At 40.2% G+C, this 25,706-nt stretch overlaps 1 protein-coding gene across 3 annotated transcripts; it reads right to left on the reverse strand.

Annotated features, from left to right (window-relative positions):
* Window positions 1–5,836: 5,836 nt before the first annotated feature.
* Window positions 5,837–25,097, reverse strand: ISOC1 (isochorismatase domain containing 1). Of its 3 annotated transcripts, XM_027098672.1 has the most exons (6): window positions 24,551–25,097; window positions 14,556–14,675; window positions 14,253–14,456; window positions 13,309–13,412; window positions 12,532–12,648; window positions 6,948–7,060 (listed from the first exon to the last, which is right to left on the reverse strand). In XM_027098672.1, the coding sequence occupies exons 1-5, from the start codon at window positions 24,851–24,853 to the stop codon at window positions 12,555–12,557; spliced, it is 825 nt and encodes a 274-aa protein (XP_026954473.1). In that variant the 5' UTR covers window positions 24,854–25,097; the 3' UTR covers window positions 6,948–7,060; window positions 12,532–12,554. The 3 variants fall into 3 exon arrangements, with proteins under 3 accessions (XP_026954462.1, XP_026954455.1, XP_026954473.1); XM_027098661.1 differs by lacking the exon at window positions 13,309–13,412 and having other exon boundaries at window positions 5,837–7,060; window positions 24,596–25,078; XM_027098654.1 differs by lacking the exon at window positions 13,309–13,412 and having other exon boundaries at window positions 5,837–7,060; window positions 24,551–25,077.
* Between the last annotated feature and the right edge of the window lie 609 nt (window positions 25,098–25,706).

The following is a 25,706-nucleotide window of genomic DNA, read 5'->3' on the forward strand; positions in this document are numbered from 1 at the left end:
TTCACAGAATTTATTCCAAAATCTAAAATAAAAAATCTATAAAATGTGTTTCACAAGATTAAGTAATGAGCTCTCATTCATCTGTTCTTGAAAAAAAATCTCAAACAATGCATTCAATCTAAAATCTCTAAGCTGGTCCAGACATTCCATAAAGATGATAATTTTTTTAATGAATGCCGTTATGCCTTATATAATCATTGGAATTTTTTTGTTTATCAAAGAAAATGAGGTAACATTTCTTGTTCACGCTTTTATAATTGCGTTTGCGTTAAGGTATGTCTCTTAAAATTATAAAGGGCATCCTTGTTTGAACCAATACAATGATTCATCTTCTCTCCTAAGAATCCATTTAACACTTGAGGGGAATCAGCCATTCTGTGCTTGTGTTGCTTGATTTTGTAAAAATTCTGAGGCTTATTTTTTGCCTTAGGCAACCTGTTCACTCTTATTTTAAATGAAGGTTTTCAGAAAAGTATAACCCTAATATCTAGATGAAGGAGTAGATATTTTTTGTCATCTCATCCAACTCCATTTCCTATACAAGAGAACCTAGAGATGTCTCAGAAAGGCTTGTTGAAGGCTGCTGCAGAGAGCTAGGACAAGAACCAGAGCCCTGCCTCACTACCCTTTCCACTAAAGTTCACCACACCTGTCTGCTGCGAGGTAAGTCCTCCTTAGAGCTCTTGTACTCCTCCAGGTCTTGCTGGGTGTGCCATGTCTTCAAGGCCCTGAACACTTCTACCCAGCCCACTTCTCAGTCTTGTTTATGCAGCCAGTAACCTTGAGTAATGAGGTAACAGCTTTTTATGGACAAAGAACAGGCTTGCTTACTGTTTGCTATAAAAGTTCAGTGTAAACCCACTGAGTGCATGGCATCCATCTGGTACATACTGCATTGCCCCTGTGGGACTTAGGTGTAAAGGGAACCAATGCACACACGCTACTGCTCACACTGCTTGCATAATTAAGTCCTTTGTCTCTGATCCAGGAATGTCATGTCTTCTGCTAGCATCCATGAAACAGTAGCATGGTCATTATCTTGTAAGAAGTGTACAATCAAATCCCAAGCCTGCCACTGATTTTAGCTTGAAAATTCATGTCTACAGGTTAGTATAGCAAATGATTTAACTAGATTTATTCAGAACACATGAGATTGGTCAACATGGAAAGAGAACAAGGGCGACCATATAAGTGTGTTCCCATTCCTCTTAATTCTAAAAAGCTTTTATGCTAATTTTGGTTCTAATCATGTCACTGAAGACTTTTTACTCAAAGCTAACTAAAATATTCAGGTATTTAAAAGAGATGGATTTAGTTTTAGCTAAGTATAGTTATTTTGTAATTAAAATATGCAGAAAGTGATTTGTCAAAGTCAATATTCGCCATAGACAAATTAAGCTTCTATTTATCGCTGGAAGATTTGAATACAGAGGTTGGGCAAACTGACAAAATTTCTGACTAATTACTTTTTTGAATGCATAGCTAAATCAATTTAGTTAATATTTAAAGGAAGACTAAAGACAGCAAGATGGTTGGCATATAATGGAACTCACCTTTCTCAATGAGCTCTCTAAAGAATATTTTAAAATGTTTAGTCTTCAAAAAAAGCTATTTATAGCAAACAGAGCATAAAGTTGTCTATATAGAAATTTTTTAAAAACTTGGAAATAAAGAATCCCCACTTGCCACCCATGCCTCACACATCATTACTTGCTCACAGAGGCTTCCCTCGCACAATGACTGGCTCTCGTGATGGCCAGAGGGAGTACAGCATAGTAGTTCTGGCAGTTACAGCAGTTTCTAAATTCTAGGTTAAAATCTCAGCCTTCTCACTTCCAACCAGATGGATGACCTTGGGCAAGTTACTTATTCACTTAGTTCTTCAGTTACATTATATGGTTGTTATGAGGATCGAGTTACTTAATATGACAGATGCTCAAATGTTAAATTTGATTCACTTTAAAAATCTGAAGTATACAATTCAGAACTGCAATGAACCTTACACATGGTACAGTTCAGTCCAATCTCTTCATTGTACAAATGAGACATTTGCCCCCAGTGTTAAAGCTATTAAGAATGAAGCTGGGTCTACCATTTCAAAGCTTTCCATTACACAATGCCTCACATAACCAGTGGCTCTTTCTCCAGTATTTAAAGGCAATCCCCCATTCTTCTCTTTCCTGCCAATTCCCTCCACCAACAACTCCAACCATTTTTTTTTAATACGAAAAGAAAGGTATGTGATAGATAAACACACACAATGTTACATCTACACCGCGCTGTCTACCTGCAGGAATGAATTGCTGGAATCCAATATGGACATCATAGGACACAGTATTTAAGTTTTGCCAAATTCTCCAAAAGAAAAAAGCACTTATTGGCATACAAACAATACAACCAAAAAGATGCTAACATTTGGGTAACGGCTAACAATTTACACCTGCCTTCTTTGTATGTTTCACGTATTATTTCTAGGTCTTAATTTCTTGGAAAAATTCCCACATTTCCAACATTTAAAAGCATTCCACATTTTTAGTTGGGGCTGCCAAACAGGCTATTTTGTGAAAGCACAATATGCATCTTCCAGAAGTCCAATTCAAAGCTGCATGTATTCAAAATACGTTAATAGTGAGCACTTGTGTATTAACCATAGGTTCTGAGACACATCACCTTTCATTTCTTGCATTTACTGTCTCAAGTGGGAGGAACAATTCAGCAAGGAAACAGCTGTGAGAACAATGAACAAATCTGAAGACAACGGACTTCTACAGTTTAGTGAAATATACTGTGCAACTAACAATTATATCAAGAAACGAAGCCTCATCTATGACAGGTATGCTCTAAGTTGACTATTTTCTGCAATAAAAATGACAAAAAGCTAACCTTACAATGAAAAATGCTACATAATTAATACAACAGACATACACTTTCCCTCCCATCCCACTTTTCTGGAAATAAATTACTAGAAGCTAGATTTATTGTCTTGATGGCATCCCACTTATTTTCTTCCTCTTTTTCTTCATATAAACATGATTGCAAATCATAAAAAACCACACAAACAAAAAAAGCAAGTACATTAATTTTCTATTGCTGTGTAATGAATTATCACTAATTTAGCCGCTTAAGAGACGTTTACTACCTCATAGTTCTGGAGGTCAGAAGTCCCGGCACAGCATGGGGGCCATCTCGGCTCAGGGTCTCACAAGGCAGAAATCAAGGCATTGGGGGTCCCGCCCGCATTCTTACCTGGGGGCTCTGGGGGAAAACTTGCTTCCAGACTCACTGAGGTTCTTTGCTAAATTGAGTTCCTTGTGCTTGTACAACTTAGGAGCCTGTTTCCTTGCTGGCCTCCCAAATCCTCAGCCTTGTAGTAAGCAACAGAGAATCTTCTAAGTCAGCAACAGGGAATCTCCCGCCCATGAAATCCCTCCCACAGACTGAATCTCTTTTGCCAGGAACAGCCCAGTCCCTTTTAAGAGCTCACCTGGTTCAATCAAGAACACAAAGGCAGTCTCCCTATCTTAAGGTGAACTGATGTGAAGCCTTAATTACTTGAGCAAATCCTTTACAGCTGAACAGAGATTAGTATTTGCCTGTCAGGGGCAAAGTGTGTGTACACCAGAGTGGGAACCTTGGGGCCCAGTTCAAAATTCTGTTTCCTACAACAGGGAAATCAAGATTACAGTCTCCTTAACCGGAATTAATAGGCTATTTTACTTGACCACCATTTTGGACTTTAATCTCTTCTAAAAATAAATTTTCAATAAGATGTCTGCTATTCAGGCTTAAAAGATAAAGAAAAGCAACATGGTAATAAGAATTCTAAAAGCCAACTGCAATTATTTCATAACCATATCAAAGTAATCGATGTATCTCATTATGGTAGCCTAGTGATTTTTAAATTTTTTAATCATGGGTTAAACAGCGACAATAATGCTCCATGGAGGATCAAGGAAGCATGAGTGATGTAAGAATATTGATTTGTAGTTATCTGAGGATAAAAATAATGGTAATTTTCGTATTATCAGCCATTCTCCCGAATTAGTTCAAAACCATCTGGAAAGAAGTAAGGCTAGACTGAAGATGGGGCACAGGGAAAGTTCTCGGCGCTGGAAGCAGCCCTTTAGCTTTGCGAATGTAAACAGTGTACTGTTTTATAGATTCTAAAATGGATCCTTTTTACTGTTCTCCCTCCTTTCCTTCTGATAATCTCTAGCGTTATCAACTAATGTAAGGAAGCCCAGGGCAACGTGTTACGTAATGTAGTTGTCATCTTGCTGAGCCTTTCCTCACCTCTGCAACTAGAAACATCTATCTCTGGGTCTCACTAGCCACACTTGTGAAAGAAAACCGTTGTAGAATTTTACAGCTGAAATGGACCTGAGATCGTGATCTTTAAAGTTCCACCCAGATCTAAAGTCATATTTACCCAAATATCAACTTTTAAAAAGAGAAAATATTCTTCCTAATTAGAGAAATGTGGTAATTAAATGGATGTTATAGGGTATTTGCTTTCCTGTTTAGAGTAACTTTTATTACTTTTAATTTCAGATAAAGTTTCTGCATATGTTTTAGCATTTCAATAAACGATGTGTCTTGATCTTGTTTCTAACCCCCTTGCAATTCAAGACACTGGACTATTCTTTTGCTTATGTTCTCAAGGTCTTTATTTACATCAGTTAAAAGAATTTTGTTACCTTACAAAATTGGAGACACTTCCAATTCAAAGACTAATGTATTAAAATCAATTCAGGTTTCCTATAATTAGGCCTCATCACCTTGCTTGCATGATCTGCAAAAAAGAAGGGAGAACGCAGAATTCACAAGTATATTACTCTAAACTTTGTTGTACTGACATTCCTGAACCTTTGACATAATTCAATTCACTTTTACTGAAAGGTTATGATATATCTGATTTTGTACCAGACCCTAAGCTTCCTTGGGGCATCTTTCTATCCTCAGCACATGTTTAGAACTTAGTAGGTTCTCAAAATGAGTTTCCAGAATGAGTATAGAATAAATGCACAGGTCCTGCTTTCAAGAAGCTTAGAATCTAGTGGGAAAGACAGATTTTAGCCCAGTGAAACCCATTTCAGATTTCTAACCTACTGAACTGGAAGATAATAAATTTGCGTTGTTTTAAACCTCAGAGTTTGTGGTAATTTAATATGGTAGCCATAGGAAACTGACTCAAGTTCACAGAATTGTTTCAGCTGTGAAAAGGCTTCATTGGGGTGGTGTTTCATGAGAGGAAGGGCCAGGACTCAGTGGAGGAAAACAGGTGATGTTAGTTAAATCCTTGCTACTCATAAAGTATGGTTGGTCTCTTCTGAGCAGGGCTGGTAGAAACTGGCTTTTTTTTTTTTTTTTTGGAAATGCAAAATGTCAGGCACAGAAGCCAGACCTATTGAACCAGAGTCAGCATTTTAACAAGATCCCCCAGGTGATGTGTATTCATATTAGAGTTTGAGAAGCACTAGGTTAAATTTATTAAAAACTATTTTAAAATGTGTAGAAATCTTTGATTCTTCTTTTTTGACACACAAGTTTGCTGGGAAAAAAATTTAAACATAACCCTAAGAAGAATGCTAGATTGCTGTTTGTTACACTGACCAGAAAAAAAAAAAAAAAAAAATTTCTACTGCTCTTAAATAAGAAGGCCCTTCAATAAAATCCATTTACCCCCATGGACAAAACATTTTCATTCTTCGAAAATTTCCATGAGTTGAAAGATTACAAATGTCAAAAATTTTACACCTTTAAATAAATATTAGAATCCCTGGAAGAGTACTCATAGAGCCATGCTGTGGCAGACAAAAGAACTTCATTCACATAATACGTTTTCTTTAATTACTTTAATATAAAAGACACCAATGTTTCATATTTCACATAATATTTTTTAAAAAGTTTTAAAACCCTATAGTAAGTATTTAATGAAAATAAATTTATTGAATGGTAGTAATGACTGCAAAAGCAATACTACCAAATGATTACTGAGGCCTTTTGCATTAACAGTAATTGGAAGGTAGGTGGAAAAAATTTCAAACAAGAATATGGATGTTTTAAAACTACGTTTTATCCAGCCTTTACCTTTTTGCTAAATCTTGTGCTTATTAGATGTATTCAAGATGGTTATAAAGCTATTCAGCTAAAGTAATACTTCAAAGATGTTAAAACAGCCCTCCATTAATGATATGGTGTTGCAAATCCTCCCATCTGTTTACAAAATTAAAACAAGCAATGAGCGAATGAGTCTTTCTGGGTAAAAGATTCAGTTAAAAAAGAGAACATTAACAGAGAATTAGTGATGGTGAGCAGAATAAGAAAATTAGCATAATTAAGAAAGATATGTAATTATTCAACGTAAGTTTGTCTGGTTAAACCAGTGCAACATAATAAATAACTTGACTGCATCGTGAAAGGGGTAACAAGATCCAGAGTCCTGTTTTTAAATTCTCGTTTAATAATCCTATTTCAATCAACCTGTAAAGTAAAAGCACTGAATCCACATTAACATTGTAACATACATCTTACAATAAGACAAAAGTCAAACTATTACTGGGAGATCTTTGTCTTTAACTGTGCACAATTTAAGAAAATTTCACAAGAGTGTGCACTTTTGAAAGTATGATCAGTGTATATGGTATAGAGAAAACAGGCACCTCCATTATAATTTTTTTAATAAATAAAAGCACATTAACATAAGAAGAAGGTAAGCAGCACCTAAAACCTTTGACATCTGTAACTAAATGCTGGTACCCAAACGGTCTAATTGGTTAAGTTTTACTAAGAGGCGCAAAAAAGAGCCAATTTTTGACTTAACGTTTTAATTCTTTCTACTAGAGACATGAGCTTGTCCGGGCTTACAGTCCTGTCACCTGATGGTGAGTAGCACACCCGTTCTTCACATGTCTTATACTTTGGAAAGCAGACCCGACTCTGGAGCACTCGCCTTAATTAGATTCTGAATTTCCTTGAATTTTGGATGATCTTTATCAGCCACCAGCTGTAGCAGAACAGCTTCACTTGTAGTCACTATGATCCCAGTTCGAGCAAGACGCTTTAAAAAAAAAAAAAAAGACAAATCAAGAAATTAAGCATGAGAATGAACACTGTATTAAAACAGCAAAAAGCATGCCAGGACACAACGATTAGTGTCCTCTATCAAAACCATGGCCCTTAGCCATACCATCAAATTCAGACATGAGGAGAGATTTCAAACTAGCCACACCACAAACCCTTTATGATGGTTCTCAATATTAGTAATAAGGACTAGGAACAAGTAAAAGAGAATAGGCAGCCAATATTCTCACTTGCCAATATTCTCACTTATATGCACCAGGGACAGAGGGAAATCAAGGCTAAGGACTGTAAAACAATGATTCTTAAGTTCTTTTTTTCCTCTCTCCAAATATCTGACATTAAACTGCATGCCCTTCCCGTAAGTAAGAAATGCTGGTGGTAGAGGAGCCTCATGTGAGGTTTAAGAATGTGCCACTGGACGACAACAGAACCACTACCATTGCCACCATTGTAAGCTTTTTAGAATCATAAACAGGAGTATAAAATTTAAGGTTGTATAGAGTTTCATTGACAGGTGAAAGAACATCCTTGCCAAATTGTTCCAGTGGAATCATAATAAAGAGCTAAGGACAGAAATCTCAAGGAAGGGAGGAGGGAAAGGGAAGGAGGAGGGCAAAGAAGAGAAAGTGGAGAAAAGGGTGGGAGAGGGGAATGGGAGGAGAATTCTAGAGCAGAGATCCATTTTCTGGATGTATTTATCAGAAACCTCAGGGAAAAAAACAGACCAACTGTTTGTTACTCCAAGCAACATTCACTGTAAGAGCCTTAGAAGATGAGGTGGTTAGACACGATTCCTATGCAAGTTAGAGGAAAAGACGTGGATCAGTGTCTCGTCATAAAGGGAGTCACCTGAATAAACAGGACATCCCAATGGAGCCAAAGTAAACCCTTCAAATGGCTGCAGATCCAGAGACCCAACCTTCCCACTGGCAGACTCTTCCTTTTTATCCCCAAGGATGCAGAAGGGAGTGTAAGCCATAGCCTACTTATCAGATAGCAAGCTTGGACCTCAAACACCAGCACAGGAGTGTGCAGAGCAGGCTGACCACAGCTCTGGAGAAATGAAAAAACAGCAGAAGGTTACATAGGAAAGAGGAAGAAATAAGTGAGGCTGCTAGTGTCCTGTACGTTGGGACAAATCCCAGAGGATGAGTCATCACTGAGTTCTTTAAAGACGTCTGGAGACTAATTTCCTCCTCCTTGCTTTTCAGTCAACTCCTGACTATCGTATCAAACCCTCAGAAATCTCAAAGGACTGTGTGCTTGCTTCAGACAGCAGGGCGGGGAATAAGACTAGCTGCAGCTCGGTGCCGTGAATGTCCAGCCATCCAAATGCAGCTCTCTCCCTGGCTGCCTGCCTTCCTTACTGCTCCCTGTTGAATCAACGGACTTTCAATCAGTCAGTCTGAATCTGAATCATACTTTCAATGTCTGTGAAAGTGCCTTCTATATTCCAAAGTGCAAACAAAGGTCAGTTCTCAGTAATCTTTCTAGTTCCTTCATGAGGCAGGAAGGACAGAAAACTGTTTCCAGGTCTGAGGAAGAAATGTGATGACCCAGGAAGAAGGCAGCTTTTTTCCATAGTGCTTTCCTGACCAGACTAGAGCAGCACCGGATCCACCCTAAGCCAGCAACCCTCAGGGATGCTGTGAGTCCGTACACTGTGGCAGGGGCAAGCTGGGACACTAGAGGCACACAAAAGAACTTTAGTAAACAGAAACATAAAATTATTTAACTTCAAGACGGAGATATGCCCAATATTGATTGCATTCGAAAGTAATCCAGCCAAGAACCTGTGTTAGGGGAAGGCGTGGCTCACGCCTTTGCTAAGATTGCAAAGTCTTTAGATCAGACTAACAGATCTTCCCACGGTGCCTTCCCAGCCCCAACCCAGAAGGGTACCTGAGCAGAAAGAGAACAGCAGCACTTTTTCCAGACACCGGCAGGTTCCTGCCCACCACCTTGAGCTATGAGTACACCTACAATACTGGTCCCACACTCACTTTATCTCCTGGCTTTAGAAGGGGCAATTAAAACTCCAGCTGTTTAATGCAAATGGGTACACGGTTTAATAGGCTTCCTGAGTTCTTCCCTTACACTTGCAAAACCAGTCCAACTAGGCCAAAGGAAAGGTTACTCTGACCCACAAACCTAAAAATGCAAGAACACAAAGCCAAGATGGTCTCAGAGAGGGTGGGGAAAAAAAAGACTAAACCCATTAAATTCCCAAGTAACACTAACAACTCCCCAGAAGTACAAGGACATCAAGCTCATGAGACGGTTTTAGTCTATTTTATCTCACATTTACTCGACAATTGTAAGTTGAAAGAAAAATGCCTGACAGATGGTAGGTGCTCAAAAAATTTTGTGGAATAAAGCACACACCACAGATCCTGGCAGAGAAGTTTTAATAACGGTAACTATAAATATTATTAGTACAATGGTCTTAACAGGCAATATGGGGAGTCTCAGGAATGACCTCAAGTAGTTGCGTTCTCAAGGAAAAAAAGAAGGGGAGCAGACCAGATCTCTATTTCACTTGCATAGTCACAGAAGAAAAAAGGAGACTTAACATTTCTCCCAAGGACTGAGGGACTAGAGCACCTCCATACCAAATTAAGACTAAGAGGAAAAATCTGAAATGTGGCACACATCTTCCCCCATCACCACCTGACCTGCTTCTTCTCTCCCTTTCAACCTCAGCACCGTAAGCCAAGGCAATGCTGGCTGCTCCAGGCTCTTCCAAACCCCGCCCAGACCATATTCCTTCCTTCCCTCCTCAGAACTTCTCAGGACTAGTCCATTCTGGGTCTTGGAAGCTGATATATGCTTATACTTTTCTGATCAGTTAAACCTCATGAAGACAGCAAAAACAAATAATAGCTACAGTAAAAATAAAAGCAACAGCTAACATTTGAGTGTTTACCATATCAGACACTGTACTAAGTGCTATCGATACATTATTTCATTGATTCTTCACAAAAATCCTCCCACGTAATGACTATTATTTCTATTTCACAGTCAACAAAAAATTAATCCATCAATCTAAGAAAGAAACAGATGAACCTATTTGCAAGGCAGGAATAGAGACACAGACTTAGAGAACGGACATGTGGACACAGGGGTGGAAGGTGAGGGTGGGATGAATTGGGAGATTAGGATTGATATATATACACTACCATGCATAAAATAGATAGCTAGCAGGAACATGCTATAAAGCACAGGAAGCTCAGCTCGGTGCTTTGTGACGACCTAGGTGGGTGGGAGGGAGGTCCAAGAGAGAGGGGACATAGGTATACATATAGCTGACTCACTTCATTGTACAGCAGAAACTAACACAACATTGTAAAGCAATTATACTCCAATTAAAAAAAAGGAAGAAATGGAAAATTTTATTCAAGCCAAAGTGAGGATTATAACCTGGGAACAGCCCCTCAGAAAGCTCTGAGAACTGGTCCACCCGTTAGAAGTCAAAGCACAGTTACATAAATTGAGACAGAGGGCTGTACATTAAATGACCTATTATTGACAGTTTACATAATCCAGATCTAAGTGCCATTGTCGTGGGTCATGTGACCCTTTAGAAGATCAAGAAGGAATGTTATCTTTTAAGGGGTTGTCTGCTCTTTATGGTTGAGCAGGTATTTCTGCTGATGGGAGGTTTGGTCGATGCATACTTTAGATACACAATGCACAGTAGGGAGGAGAGAGGAGGCCAAAGGGCAAAGAAAATTTTTTCATGTTTAAATTTTTCTTGTCTTGCCATAAAAATATGAATTTTATTTCACATCACCAATGAGAAATCTGAGGCAAAGATATTAGGTAATTTGTCCAAGGACACTAATTTACAAAATGCCAGAACCTGAATTCAAACCCATATTACCCCTCCACTGTTTAGACTCCTCCTAATCAGTAAGATTACAGACTACCTCCAAAAGAATGAGGCTCAGATGGTAAAATGGCTGTTTTTATTCTGAGTCTTGGTAGAACACAGAACTGCCAACAATCAAAATTTTCTGTAATAAATGGCATAATAAAGACATCTAAAAAACGAATGTAGGACAAAAGTTCTTGAAATCGCTTTACAAGCAAGGAAAATTTTTGGTTTTGTATGTTCTTAGTTTTTCGCTTCCTTGGAAACACTTCAAGTTCTGGACCTCAGCATTACCATAAAGGTATTCAAAGAAGAAAAGAGCTGCCTGCCGAGGTAGTACGGATCTGACAGTGGAAGTGTTTAAACTCAGATTACTAAGGAAATTTGAAAAGTGGAAGCTAACTATGACTGTAAGAACAGCTTAAAGATCTCTGCTGAGAGGGGAAGAAGCAACACTTAGTATCTAACCAACCAGAGAACCCAGTAGTCCAAGTGGACTTGAAAATAGTTGAATAAAATAAATAAAACCATTTCCACCTATAATCGCAAAATAGGACTCACTGCTCAGGAATAAGAGAAGGGATGGCCAACCAGGGCCTTAAAACCACTGCTGCTGACAGCTACCCGCCTGCTTCTACATCAGCCCTCCCCACTGACTTGAGTCTCCTTTCTTTCCTCTCTTTCTTATTTGTCCAACTCACCACCCTAGGGAACATTTTAGGCTAGAGAGGTGATTGAGCAATCCTACAGAGAAAGTGGTTCACAGGTCAGCTTATGCATGGAACACTGGAGGGTCTCAAAAAAAATCTACATTTCCCATTCTCAATAAAAATAATCAGTTAAAAATTCAGTAATTCAATCCAGATTGACATTACTTTAAAGCTATTATAGAATTAGAATTAAACATGAAAGAGAGAGATGCACAATGCGGAGTGAAGGTTCAAAGGATTAATTGTGGGAGTTTGTTTTTCAACAGTCTCGGAATAGACAATGCTTACGTAAGGCTACTGTTATGCAACACTGATGAAAGTCATCAACTCCCTGACTCTGAAGTATATCTTGACACTCCACGCAGAGAGCCATTAAACACTGTGTGTGAGTGGTGCCCACAGTCAGAGACACACCTCCTATCCCCAGAAATTCAAGTCTGAGGAAATCTAACAAGTGGCTGAACCAGGCTTCGGCCCACCATACCCTAGGTGTTGGCTAGACCCTGGACGAGTTAAGCCTAGGTGAACTGTTGTTAATTTGCAAATCTTTCAGTAGTTCAGAGTAAGCTTACTGGAATACCTCTTAGTTGATGTGCAAAACTAGCAAAGTTACGAAAGAAGATGTAAAGGAGCATTTGGCATCACTAGACATCTAGAAATAAAGACAGAAGATGTAAAACAGGATATGATGGTGAGACCTCAGAGGTTTGTCGTGCGTAGTAGAAACCCCAGAAATCAGCCTGATGGTTGTCAGACCAAGCTCAAATCTAAGAGGTAAATCTTTCACTGCTGTTACATATTTGATACTCTCCAAATTTACTTGGAAGCCTTGGCTAATGATTTATTTTAAAGCAGGACAATTACCTCAAGAGCAAACATCCTGTCCATCATGCTTCTCGATGACGTGGCATCAGCAACAATATGAACCTCAATACCTCTGCCAACGAGCTCCAGAGCTGTCTGTTGGATGCACACATGGGTCTAGTAGGAAAGTAAAAACCATATGTAATAACGTGGTAAACTACCAGTATTTTACAAATGTGCAGCAACACGGTAGAGCAGAAAGAGCACTACAGGTCTAATGGCCTTGTCCACATCTAGTTTTGCCTCCAACTCACTAGTGATCTTGAGCATAAACAGCATTTCTGGCTTTGGCTGCCTCTTTGTTAAGTCAGGGACTGCATTACATCAATGTTCTTTATACTGGGAACCTTGAACATATTCTTAGAGCGCTGTGAGCACTTTTTTTAAAGATTTTCATCTATGTCATCTGGACGACCTTCATATGGCTGACTACTACCACTCAGTTTTGATGCCACTCGCAGTTGGGTTTATTTCTGTATTCACACCACGTGCCTAACACAAAGAACGCGTTTGCAGTACTGCCAATTGAGATAATGGTGGGAAAACTGAGTTGTGGTAAGGCACCCAGTAGTATAAAGGTAAGCCAAGTTAAAAATAACTTGTAGCACAGGCAAAAAATACCCAGTATACATCACCAGAAAATGAATTATACAGATTCCATCTTTCTAAGTATGAACTTGTAACAATTCATCAGCCGAGAATAAAGAGTAAAAACATGCTCCAACAATAAGTGGATTATATAACCAATGAAAGCAGATTTTAATAATGCCAACCAACCTTATCTTCATATGACAAGAGGGCTGTGGAGAATTATCAACTGACAACTCATTAAAATTAGCACTGGAGGACTGCTCAAAGATGATTTTGATTAGACATGAGGTCTAATGATGAACAAGCAAGAAAAGTGCAAAAGTCAGCATTTGGTGTGACATATTTATACAAATAGGCTTCCTTTATTTTATCATTATTTAAGTCAAAATACAGAAATTTTTATATCTAAACCTGAGGCTATTAAAACCTACTACCCTGAAACCTACTATCAAAACATCATGGATGTCTTTAATATTATTTGGATTTCACTGTTTTCATAATTTTAAAATTTTAGTTCAAGAGGTGTTTAAAAGCTATGAATAAATACTTATATTCTGTTTCTACATGTCAAAAAAACAAACCAAACAAAAAATCATTTTAATCAGCATTAGGAATCCATGAGTATTTTTTTTCCTTTAAAAAAATAGGTACACATGATTCAAATGTGAAGGACAATGAACTACATGACTTTTAAGGTTTTTCTAAAACAAAAACATGGCCAAGGTGAGCTCCTATAACACATACATAAACATACTGTCTTTGGTGAAAATGTGTTCCAAAAGTTGGGGTTCAAAGTAAAGGCCCAAGAATCTATCAACCTAGATTCAAATGCAGCTTCATCTAACTTCAACTAACTATGACCTTGGGCAAGACACATAGCACCTTGTTTGAGTTTTCTCACCTACAATATGAGACCAAAAGTACTTAGCTCAGAGGATTGCTGTGAGAGTTCAACAAATCAATATATATAAAGTGTTTAGATCAGTGCCATGCAAGTAGTCAACACTTAAAAACTGGTAGCTATTTTCTATCAGATACCTACATGGTATTCTATATACAAAATTACATTCTGGAAATAACAAGCTTTCTACAAATGATATCGTGTCCAAAACAGAACAAGAGGTACTCACTTCTACTCCAAATAACACAACACTCCTGACTCCAGGAATCTCTGCTAATGCTGCTTCTACTTCTGGTAATACCATTGAAAACTTGGTCTTTGGAAGTACCAGTTTTACACCCGTTAAATCAATTTCTTGAACGGTGCTACCAAGACCTTTAGGGTACTGTTCTGTTACAATAACTGGAATTCCTAAAATCCGGGCCCCTTGTAACTGGAGGAAAACAAACACACAAAGATAAGTAGCAATATACATATGTTTGCGTATGAATCATGCTTTAGCAAATTGGAAAAAATGAACAAGCAAGCATACCAATCTCTGTCCCACACTAATAATATCTCCAAAATACTTGATGGCTGGTCTGAACCTTTCCTGCATATCACAGCAGAAAAACACAGTGCTTGAAGGTGTAAGATTTCCCAGGGTAGTAAGCTGAAGAAAAAAGAAAAAAAGAATGATTTAGCATTTGTTATACAATGACATTTATTTTCAGCTGGAGGTCAGTAAAGAGAGAAAAACATTCCTACTGTTTGACCCATTAAATCCATTTCTACAACTATTGTCTAAGAGAAGTGATATGAATAACAGGAAAAAAAATTATGCCCAAAGATGTCCACTGAATTGCTTTTAATAGTGAAAATTAGAAATAAACCAAGAACCAACAATACAAAAATGATTTCACAAATTTTAACACATTCACACGACAAACATTTTTTAGCCTATTAAAATAACGTATGTATATGTTTTCAAAAAATGTGCACCATCTAAGAAGAAATGCCATAATCTAACGTTAATTTTAAAAACAGAGCACAGTTCAATAGTATTTCAATAATGTAAAAATATGAATAAAAAGTAGAAGCAAATACATGAAAATATGAACACGTGGTTATATAGTTAGGGATGCTGATAACATTTTTTCTTAATACCTTTCTTTTATTTTTCAAATGCTATTTTAAAACATTTGCTAAATGTTATTTAAAAAGATGTATTACTTTTATAATAAAAAAACAGTAAAAAACTTAAATCTGTTGATGGCATTGCTTACAAGAACAAAGAATAAAATTTAAATAATCTGTAGCAAAGATTATGGAACAAAAAACTAAAAAAACGAAACAAATCTAGATATACTGCTATCATCAACACAGAAATATTAAGTTGGTATTCTCAAGAATAACTTCTTACACTTCAAATAAAATGCAATGAAATGATGTCAAGCACATCACCACTGTCAAATGGAAAGACATAAATTTGACATCTGAATTCTTACACATATTTATCACAATCAGGAAAGTCAATGAATTAAGATGGGTATTAGATTACCATGCTTTACATTAATTGCTGTAGTTGGTCTATTATAACAACTTGGGCCCAATATGGATCTACCAAAAAGGGAAAAATCACTGTTGAATACAAGAATTTAATTCTTAAAAGTCCATGGTACTTTTCTTTCTACCTTCTCAAATGAGAGAAAGCTCTGGAAAGGATACAGTCTGATCATGAATGAACCCATGCCACTACTCTTACTAGGCACCCTGTAAGTCTCCCCTCTAATTAACCTAAACCACCCACAGTCAATAATTACTCATAATTTTATAGAGGAACCTGAGTCCTGATTACATGGTGGTGGCTTCACCACCAGCCTGGCCCTGACTCTGCCTTAGTATCTGTGCACATGGCATACTCCCAAGAAACAATTACTACAAGAATTAAATGAATCATCAAAAGGAATCTTTTATCCTTAACAGTACGACTGTTCTAGTCAGTTTGCACTTTTATTTATCTGTGTCCTGGTCTGAAGGACTCCAGCACCTTAATCTCCCTCTGGTATTAACTCTATAAGTGTGCACTGATTAACCATGTGCAGTCCAACACCAAGTTCATGTCAGAATGCAAGTGCCATCTTTAATTCTAACACTATGTGGAGGGTTTTCCTACTCTGCCAATAAACTATGTTTAAAATAAATATTCAGGCTCCTTCCTTACTTAAATTTTTAATGCAAGTACCATGCTTCCATTTTGGTCATTATCAAAAGCAATGAGTCTGATGTATAGGTAAGTACTTAGGGTACTTGGTTGAAAACCAGTCACTATGACCATGTATCTTAAATTTCAGTAAACATTAAATCTTGGCTCAAAAGGCTTAAAATCCATATATATATATTCTTTTAGAAATTTGAACCAGGGGTCCCTAGTCATCCACCATGTGTTGAGGGGACATTATGAAAAGCAGTTTAGCTGTAACTGTCTTGTTTCAAGTAACTGTTAAGGCACCTTAGCCATCTTGCCATTCTACCACATGGGAATACCAGCAAGCAGGCAAAATAAAACTCCCAGGCAGTTGCCCAAGTATGCTGGATGGCCATGCACGAACACACAGCCGACACTTGCTTCGATCTCCAGCTTTCAGATCTTATCTCAGACTGTACTGACTAACTCTGTATACATTCCTAACAAGTTTGGTTGTCTGGATTATAAATTAACACAGGATTGGAAACAGCAAATCTGAAAGGGAACTGCTGAAGATAGGCAAACGGATAGCAACAAGAAATGACAGCTGAGGAAGAAACGATTAAAAATACAATAAAAGCAGATCAAAACTCAACTAGTTCTCATTCTAGACTCCAATGAAGGAGTAACAAGCTGTATATAAGTTATAAATTGGGACAAAATCATTTTATCACACTCATTAAGAAAATAAGTTACATAATATTTTAGGACTACCATATAAAATGGTCAAAATACAAAAAATTGGGATATTTAAAGGAATAAAACCTTACCTACTCAGAAATCCTAGAATATTCAGACTTGTGGTCTCCTGGGGTTCCTGTTACCTGGTGCTTCCCTATACCTCATTTCAGCTGTGAGGTATCTGTTCTAGGCAGGGGACCACATCAGACGTATGTCATATTAGACACAGATTGAGGAGGTCAGAAAATGCAGCCCTGAAATCCTTAGCACCCTGCAAATCCTTTCTAGTAGAGGAATTCATCATCTATAAACCTTCAGTTAAAGAAAGAAACCATAGAGACAAGCGGGTGAGGCATATTTTTATGCAGAAATGACTGGTTATAATTTCATGAAACAAAAATGCCTTAGACATTCTCCTCTCCAGGAGTTGACATCCCCTTGAATATGACCTGCCCTTAGTAATTTGCTTCTTTAGAGTATAGAGGGAGGGTAATGGTGAACAGGGCCACAGCCAGGTGATCAAGATTGAGGTAATCCATGGTGACAATATTCAGCTTTGATATATGATGAGAATGACCTTCATGATCTTCCTCTCAAAATCTCACAACCCGGGTTGAAGCATGAGGAAAACATCAGATAAACCCAAAATGAGGTCATTCTACAAAAATATCTAATCAGGACTTCCCTGGTGGCGCAGTGGTTGGGAGTCCGCCTGCCCATGCAGGGGACACGGGTTCGTGCCCCGGTCTGGGAGGATCCCACATGCCGTGGAGCGGCTGGGCCCGTGGGCCGTGGCCGCTGAGTCTGCGCGTCCGGAGCCTGTGCTCCGCAGCGGGAGAAGCCGCAGCGGAGAGAGGCCCGCGTATCGGGGAAAAAAAAAAAAAGGAATAAAAAATATCTAATCAGTACTCCTTAAAACTGTCAAGGTCATTAAGAACAATGAAACTCTGAGAAACTGCCATAACCCACAGGAGTCCAAGGAGACATGACAACTAAACGTAATCGGTATCCTGAATTGGATCCTGGGACAGAAAGAGGACATTAGGGAAAAGCTAGTGAAATCTGACTAAAGTGTGGCGCTCAGCTTATAGTAATGTACCAATGTTGGTTCCTTAGCTGTGACAAATATGCCACAGTAATGTAAGATGTTAGCAAGAAGGGAAACTAGGTCAGGTATAAAGGAGCTAGCTCTCTGTACTATCCTTTGCAACTTTGTTGTAAATCAACACTATTCTAAAATTAGAAGTTTATGAAAAAAGAAAAAAGGTCTCCCTATGCCATAGTAGTAGGGGGGAAAGATGCTACTTTATGAATAAACTCCATATCTTACAGGACAGAAAAAGGAGGATTTGAGGCTACCAAAACAAAAAACAAACAAATAAAAAACTACTGAGAAACTCTAACCAAACCCCCCATCCACCCCAAATCCACATGAATTTCAGTAATTGTTAAATTACACACTGACTCTATAATTCAGGGACTTCGTAACTTGACTCAGAAATTCCTCTTAAACCAAAACCTTGTACATAACTAAAGTGCTGCTCATTGTCAAACATGCAACTGCAAGATAGCAAATTAAAAGTGACCTTGACCAAGTGCCATCACGAGTAAAAGCGAAGCAATTACAGATCAACACATATTCAAGAAGTATGAAGAAATCACATATAAAAGTAAACATGTGTATACACACACACCTTCATATATTTATACACATAAATCCCTACACATACACATATACATAAAAAATACGTATTTCAATATACATATTTCAACACAAAAAGCTGATCACAACCAATGGCTTCCTCAAGCAACAGTTTAAGAGATAAATGTCAAGTATAAATTTTTTGTCCACTTTCTTAAGAACTGTCTTAGCTGGCATTCAACCTTAGATTTCATATTCAAAAGACTCTTCATCCCCAAGTCTCATTATTACCACAGTCATAACAGTATTTACCCTCCTTCACTTCCACATGTGCTCTGACCATTTTCTAACAATGGCTGCTACATCTGCAAGGAATCTGCTCCTCCCTTGCTCGGTTACTCAGGACAGGCACATACACAGTGGCTGGCCTTGCTTAGTGATACATGGTGCCCCACTTCTGTTCTCTCCATAAACGTAATGCATGGTGAGTGTTGTATGTTGAATGGTGTGCTCTAAAATTTATATGTTGAATTCCTAACCACCAGTACTGTACCTCAGAAAGTGGCCTTATTTGGAAATAGTCACTGAAAACATAATTAGTTAAGATGACGTCATACTGGAGTAGAGTGGGTGCCTAATCCAACATGAGTGGCATCCTTATCAAAAGGGGAAATCTGGGCACAGAGAAGGCCATGTGAACATGAAGGGAGAGATCAAGGTGACATGTCTACAAGCCACACAATGCCAAAGACTCCCAACAAACCACCAAAAGCCAGGAGGGAGGCATGGAACGGCTTCTTCACAGCGCTCAGAAGGAACCAAACCTGATCTAAACCCTCCAGAATTATGAGAAAATAAATTTCTGTTGTATAAGCCACTCAGTCTGTAGTATTATACTTTGTTACAGCAGCAAACTAGCGAACGACTACAGTGAGTAAACTGTACATCTTTAGGAATGATTAAAGTTTGGAATTGTAAATGTGATGTTTTCAAAATTTTAGTAGTCTGTTATAGTCACAATATAGGCATGATGTGCTTGGGAGAGGGGTCTAGAAGGGGATATGAGGTATCATTATTTCACTGAGAAGTGTTTCCAAGGAAACCCGATTACCACAGGCATAGTAAGGCTTTGTTCCAATACTGACTCAAAACAGAGGTCTGTGACATGACTCTCCCAGGTTACAAGAATGCCTACACAGGACAGCCCAGGCGCATTAGAATCTGAGTCCAAATGTCAATTTCACTAATTTCAATTACATGAAATGCAGCAAATCATTAACATCTCCAAACAGCTGCTTCTTAATCTGTAACGAAGTAATAAAAATAGTGTCTACCTCACAGGGCTATTTCAAGGATTAAATCAGCTTCATGTAAATCAATCAATAAATGTATTAGGTTATTGTGTATCCCTCCTATAGGAAACACACGCTCTGAAGGTCAGCACATGTTAAAAATAGTTCTTCTGTAATGAGGTTAAAATACCACTTACTACTAAAATCCCTTATGAAAACAATAAATATATAGAAAGAAATACTGATATTGCCTAACTTATGTTAACCTAGTCTACAGAATTAAGAAATGATTCATAAAGTGGATTTCTAAATGTCACCAAAAGACTGACAATTACATGATCTGCTCCTGGCAAAACGGTTTGGGGCTTTTTAATTTAGACTACAAAAGAATATTTATTTCACTCTTATTTTACAACCTACTCACCTGCTGTAAGCACTAATGTCACTTGCACTGAGGTTACAACTCCAGCGAGCTTTCTAACTGCCTAAGGGAAGCCAGCCAACTCCATCAATTTCAGTGTTAAGGACGATGGATTTCTTTAGACTGTACCTGAGGTTGGAGTGAAGGTGAAGCTGGCCAGATCCCAGGAACACAGTGATATCTGAATCTACTTTGGATTCCCCTTGGCAAACTAAATGACAGAAAAAAGTTCCAAACACAGTTTGGAAATTGTGTTTAGCTCCCACTCAAACACAGTTTATTTATAGGTAGCCTCTAATGTATCCACAAGAGGCAAAATGTGTACAATGCTTTGGGCAGTAATCTGCAATGTTAAATTCTTAAAAAGTGGGCGGGCAGACAATATCATACCCTCAGGATCCAGCTGTTTTCTCCAGTGCCCCTGACACTGTGTGCCTCCCAAGATAGTTCCTGCCTGCTTCTCTAACTCAAGAGTTCCGAGCATTAGCTTATCTACCTGCTCCTCCTACACGCTCCACAGTAAAGGTTCTGAAATCAAAAATCACCACCTTCGGGCTTCCCTGTTGGCGCAGTGGTTGGGAGTCCGCCTGCCGATGCAGGGGACATGGGTTCGTGTCCCGGTCTGGGAGGATCCCACATGCCGCGGAGCGGCTGGGCCCGTGAGCCATGGCCGCTAAGCCTGCGCGTCCGGAGCCTGTGCTCCGTAACGGGAGAGGCCGCAACGGTGAGTAGGCCCGCGTACCGCAAAAGAAAAAAAAAAAAAATCACCACCTTCCAACTAGCAAGCCCAAGGGAGACCCAAGTCCTTTCCCCTTTCTTTCCAAACCCTGCCTTCTCTCCCTTCCCACCATGTACTCTGGGGTCTCTTCTAGCTATAAAACATCTACACCTCTGTTTAAAATAATCATAGTACTAATAAACTTCCAAGAAGTAAAACCTGGAGCAGAATCCCTTCCAAATTAACTACCTCAGGAAAAAGTCGAAATAACCTTCCCAGGGAAGCCCTTATCTTCTGCCCAGAGGAAGCTGCCAGAGGCTTCCCTCCTACATACCGAAGTAAAATCCTCTCGCTGCTGTCATTCTTACTATGTCCTTTTCTTCCTCTCTTCTACTTGGGCTCTGCCCAAGTGTCCAGGGTTGAATTCTCCGTTAGTTAAAACTTGGGAAATACCTTGTGAAAAATTAACACTTATAAGTCATGAAAATGACCTAAATTCCCACTGTATAATCCTCTCATTTACATTTCTTCCCCTGCGTCTCAAAATTCCTTAGACTTCAAGCATTTTGACAAGGCTGAAGACTCATAACCGTGCTTGAAACATGAGCTGTCTTCAGCTACCTGAGCTGTCGGCAGACATTCGGTCACTTGGACAGAATATTTCAGAAAAGAAGACACTAAAAAGTTACCAGAGCCTAATACTGGCAATGGGGGTCTTAAAGATCAATCCCCACAGAACCACTAACCAACCACCAGCGCAGACAGTGTGGCACAAGCAGCCACTGTGTTTTACAAGGTCACTAGCAACGTCAGTCAGAACAAGCGTGAAAGCAAACTCGGACCCCTGTGTAAATTAAGAATACATTCTAGAATATTTTGTATGTTAGCCAGGGCCACAGAGGCTATGAGGCCTATTCTTGGAGAAATAATAAATGGCATTATTTAAGCTGTGGATTACATGTGGCCAAACATGCTCTTCATCCCTGCCTCTGGGAGAAGGGGCCTATACTCAGAGCATGGCCTCACTGACAGGCCACCTTGAGTCTTGCTGAGTGACAGGCATCTGTTCCACAGAAACAACGAATAGCATCAAAACAAATGCTGTTACAAGCTCAAGTTTGCGGCTTGTTTTCCATTCTGCTTGCTATTTTCATTAAGCATGAAAAGAGAACATAAATGCTACGGCCAGCTGTAGGACCTTCACACGCTTTACCATGGAACCTCAGGCAATTTCCTACATGTTCTGCTCTTTGGTAAAACGAAGGAGTTAGATTACTAGGTACGGAACAAGAATTGGGTCTTACCCATGTTTACATTCACTGGGCCAGGCACTTACAGCTGCCACTCAAATGTGGAGTGAACTCTACATTCTCATCCAGCCAGAAAATGTCCATGTCTCTAGGATTACACAGCCAGGTTCCAAAAAAATACAGTAAAACGGTCATGAAAAGAAGTATCTTCCCTTTTTCTTCTGAGAATATCCATACACATACACACACACACATATATATCTCTCTTCATATAAATAGGTATCAGAATAAGTATATGGATATATATGGTATGTGTGTATATTCCTCCACATTACCTATTTTTAAGCTGGGGGAGGCACCTGGCTGAAGAAGTCAAGCTATTGTGATTACTAAAATGAAAGAATATAAAAATATTGTTAAATACTTTAAAATATATAAAGTATCCTATAACAGATGCTTAAGAATTATTGGACTATTTAGTGGGGAAAAAATAACATTTTTAAAAGAATGGAACAGAGTAATGATATTATCATTATTATTTTAAACATCACCACAAAAAAATAACTATATTTTATCTCCAATACCAAGCAAAAGACTTCAAAAGCCACATGTGACCTGAATTATATAATGCCTTTTGAGAATGTACAAGACATTTCAGGTATATACAAATATTTCATTAACTTCTAAACTGATAAGTTAAAAAGAGTTCTCAGATCCAGGCTTTAAATTTTTCAAAATAAGAAATCCCATTGTTGGGGGAGGGGGAAGTCTTAAAGACTTGGGGAGGGTGCTAGTTTGGCATAACATCTTCTTAGGTGACAGCCCACTCTCCCTCCCAACCACTACAGGAAATGCATCACAAAGAAGTCTGCATCCTCAGTAAAGCTCCAGATCTCTTCAGCTAGTATTTGGATTCTCCCCTTTATTAATGGATTTGTCAAAGGTGCATCCAGCTTCTTCCATATTTTGGCAGTAATAATCTAAACAGACTGACAAGGAAGGCTGCAGAGAGGTGTCAGCCATGAAAACTCTTGAAGGCATAAAAATGGGTGGTAGTAAACACGTACCAACCACAACTCTCCCAAGAGCAGGGCAAATTCTAGGGTATCAGACGCCAACTGTCTCCCTTTTGGCTCTCCAAGGGTTGACCACAGAATCTCACAGCCTTTGCCCTCTGGTTAAAGTATCTGCTTTGGAAGCTTCTGGCCTTCCTCTGCTATCACTTGCTGGAGTAATAGCAAACAAGACCAATTCCACAGACAACTACAAGTGAAAAACAAACAAACAAAAAAACCACCAAAAACTACAGAACAGTCCTCAGAAAATGACACCTGAATATTAAAATGCCTTCTAATCCTGAATCCCACATTTCAGTTGGGTCTTCCAAAGAAATGGCTTACCAGTTTCTCAACCAAAAAAAATGGTGGTGGTGTAGTACCTAAAATACACCTTTTGTTCTTGCTTTTCAACAGGATAAATCTTCCGGTGAATCCTCTGAGCTGAGCATAAAAAGAACACAGGAGGCAGATCTGCGCAGTATTAGAGCACAGCTTTTTAAAAATATTAAAAAGGCATAAAATAATCCTCAAGTATGACAACTTTTTCTGCCAGCACGACCAGGAAAGAATGGTCTAGCTAAAGTTGGGTATTTAAGAAGGTGCTGCAGTGCTGAGTCAAACGACTTTTTCAAGGTAGGCAACGTATATATGTAATCAACAGATTCAGTTGACAGTTACTTGGAAGAGGCTAAACAAGGTTATTTCACTTAAGGTTAGGAAAGACTTAAGATCAAAGGAGCAGAAAACTGGGGAAGAGGATGGGTGAAAGGATAGGACTCCTGAAGTTTGTGTTTCCGCAAGTGGTAAACACAACTCCGGGAACAAACCCTGAGGCCGATACTCCCCCACAATCTCCTTTCCCTGGTTCTGCATCAACCCAAATAAAAACACAGCTTACTCTGCACAGCCCTTCGGTTACGCAGGAGGCTAGGACTCGCTCCCGGCACACAAAGCGGATGCGGGCGGCTGAGGACCACACACGTGGGGGCGTTCGCGCGCGCCGCCAATAGCCGGGAGGCCCACGCCCCGTCCTCGGCCGAGGACAGCCGGTGACCGTCACCTTCGGACAAGCGCTTTCGCTGGGCCATCCCGGAGGCTTGCGACAGCGGCACGGCCCTTCCCAGTGGGCGCGGTGCGCAGGGCCCGCCGCCGCGGGGCACCTGAGGAGCGCCGCGGGGACGGGGACGCACGGGGACCGGGAGCTGCGGCTCGGCGCGCGGCCCTCCCGCGAGACCCACCTGGATCTGCAGCGGCACGAGGCGCACCTTGCAGCGCTCGCTCACCGTGAAGCCCTTGGGCAGGTCCACGTACTGGCCCCACTCCTCCGCGAAGAGCTGCACCACGAATTTGCGGTGCATGTCTATCTGGTCGCCGTACAGACTGAGGAACTTCTGGATGAGCAGCTCGTAGCCCGCGCCGTGCGGCACGGCTGAGGGCCGCGCGAAGACCGAGAAGCAGAAAAGCACGGGGACCGTGCCCGACGGCGCCCCCAAGCCACCGCCGCTGGGGAGCGCCGGGACCGCGGGCTCGGCCGCCGCCATGTTCCCCGAGCGTCTGCTAGCTCCGAAACCGCGAGGCGCAGACACCGCCAGCAGCCGCGGCCCCGCCTCCTCGCGCCGCCTGTCGCTTGCTCTGGAAGGCGAGGGGGCGGGTCCTGGCGGCCGCGGCTCCCGCGCCCTCCTCCATGCCCGGCGGAGGGCGGACCCTGCGGAGGGCCTGGCTGTGGGGCCGGCGCTCGGGCGAGCGCCCCCTCCAACTTCCGGCGGCGCGCGGCCCCTCCGGCGGGCCGCGAGGGGCCCGGTCGCCTCACAGACCCTCGACCTGCCTGGGCTGCCCGGTGCTCTAGTCCTCAGAGATGTGTGGCCCGCCTTCCTCCCCGCTCCGCCCACCGTCGAGCGGTGTGCTCCGGAAGTTTGGGCCTGTGCTTGGGGACACGGGGCTGCCCGGCTAAAACTGCTGGGAGGCGTTACCTGTCGCTCTTGTTCAGAGGCAGGCAGTACTTGAGGACGGCGGCAGTAATCTTAAAACCAATCGGGCAGGCTGATCGATGCTAAGAAGAGTGGTGGGAGTCGATGCTTCCTTAGGAGGGCCATCCGAGACTCAGAATTTCATGTTTTTCCACCCAATGAAACACAGTTATCTCTCTAGTCGTGGATTTGAGGTCTTACCCTCCCTTTATCTCAACCCAATTTCCAGGAGAACTTGGATGGGGAATTGCAAAAAATATAAAGGGTAAAAAGAGTAAAAATCAGGACTTTATATTCAAACTGAGGATTCTGTTTTTGAGCGAGTAAAAGCAATCACCCTCAAATAACTTTTGACTTATGAACACTGTAAGGCACTATAATTAGCTGGAATTAGAAGAGTATACATTATGAACAAAGTTTCCTTAAA

This window comes from Aethalodelphis obliquidens, unplaced genomic scaffold (genome assembly GCF_003676395.1).
Source record: "Aethalodelphis obliquidens isolate GAN/ISIS:26980383/991018 unplaced genomic scaffold, ASM367639v1 scaffold4, whole genome shotgun sequence".
NCBI lineage: Eukaryota > Metazoa > Chordata > Mammalia > Artiodactyla > Delphinidae > Aethalodelphis > Aethalodelphis obliquidens.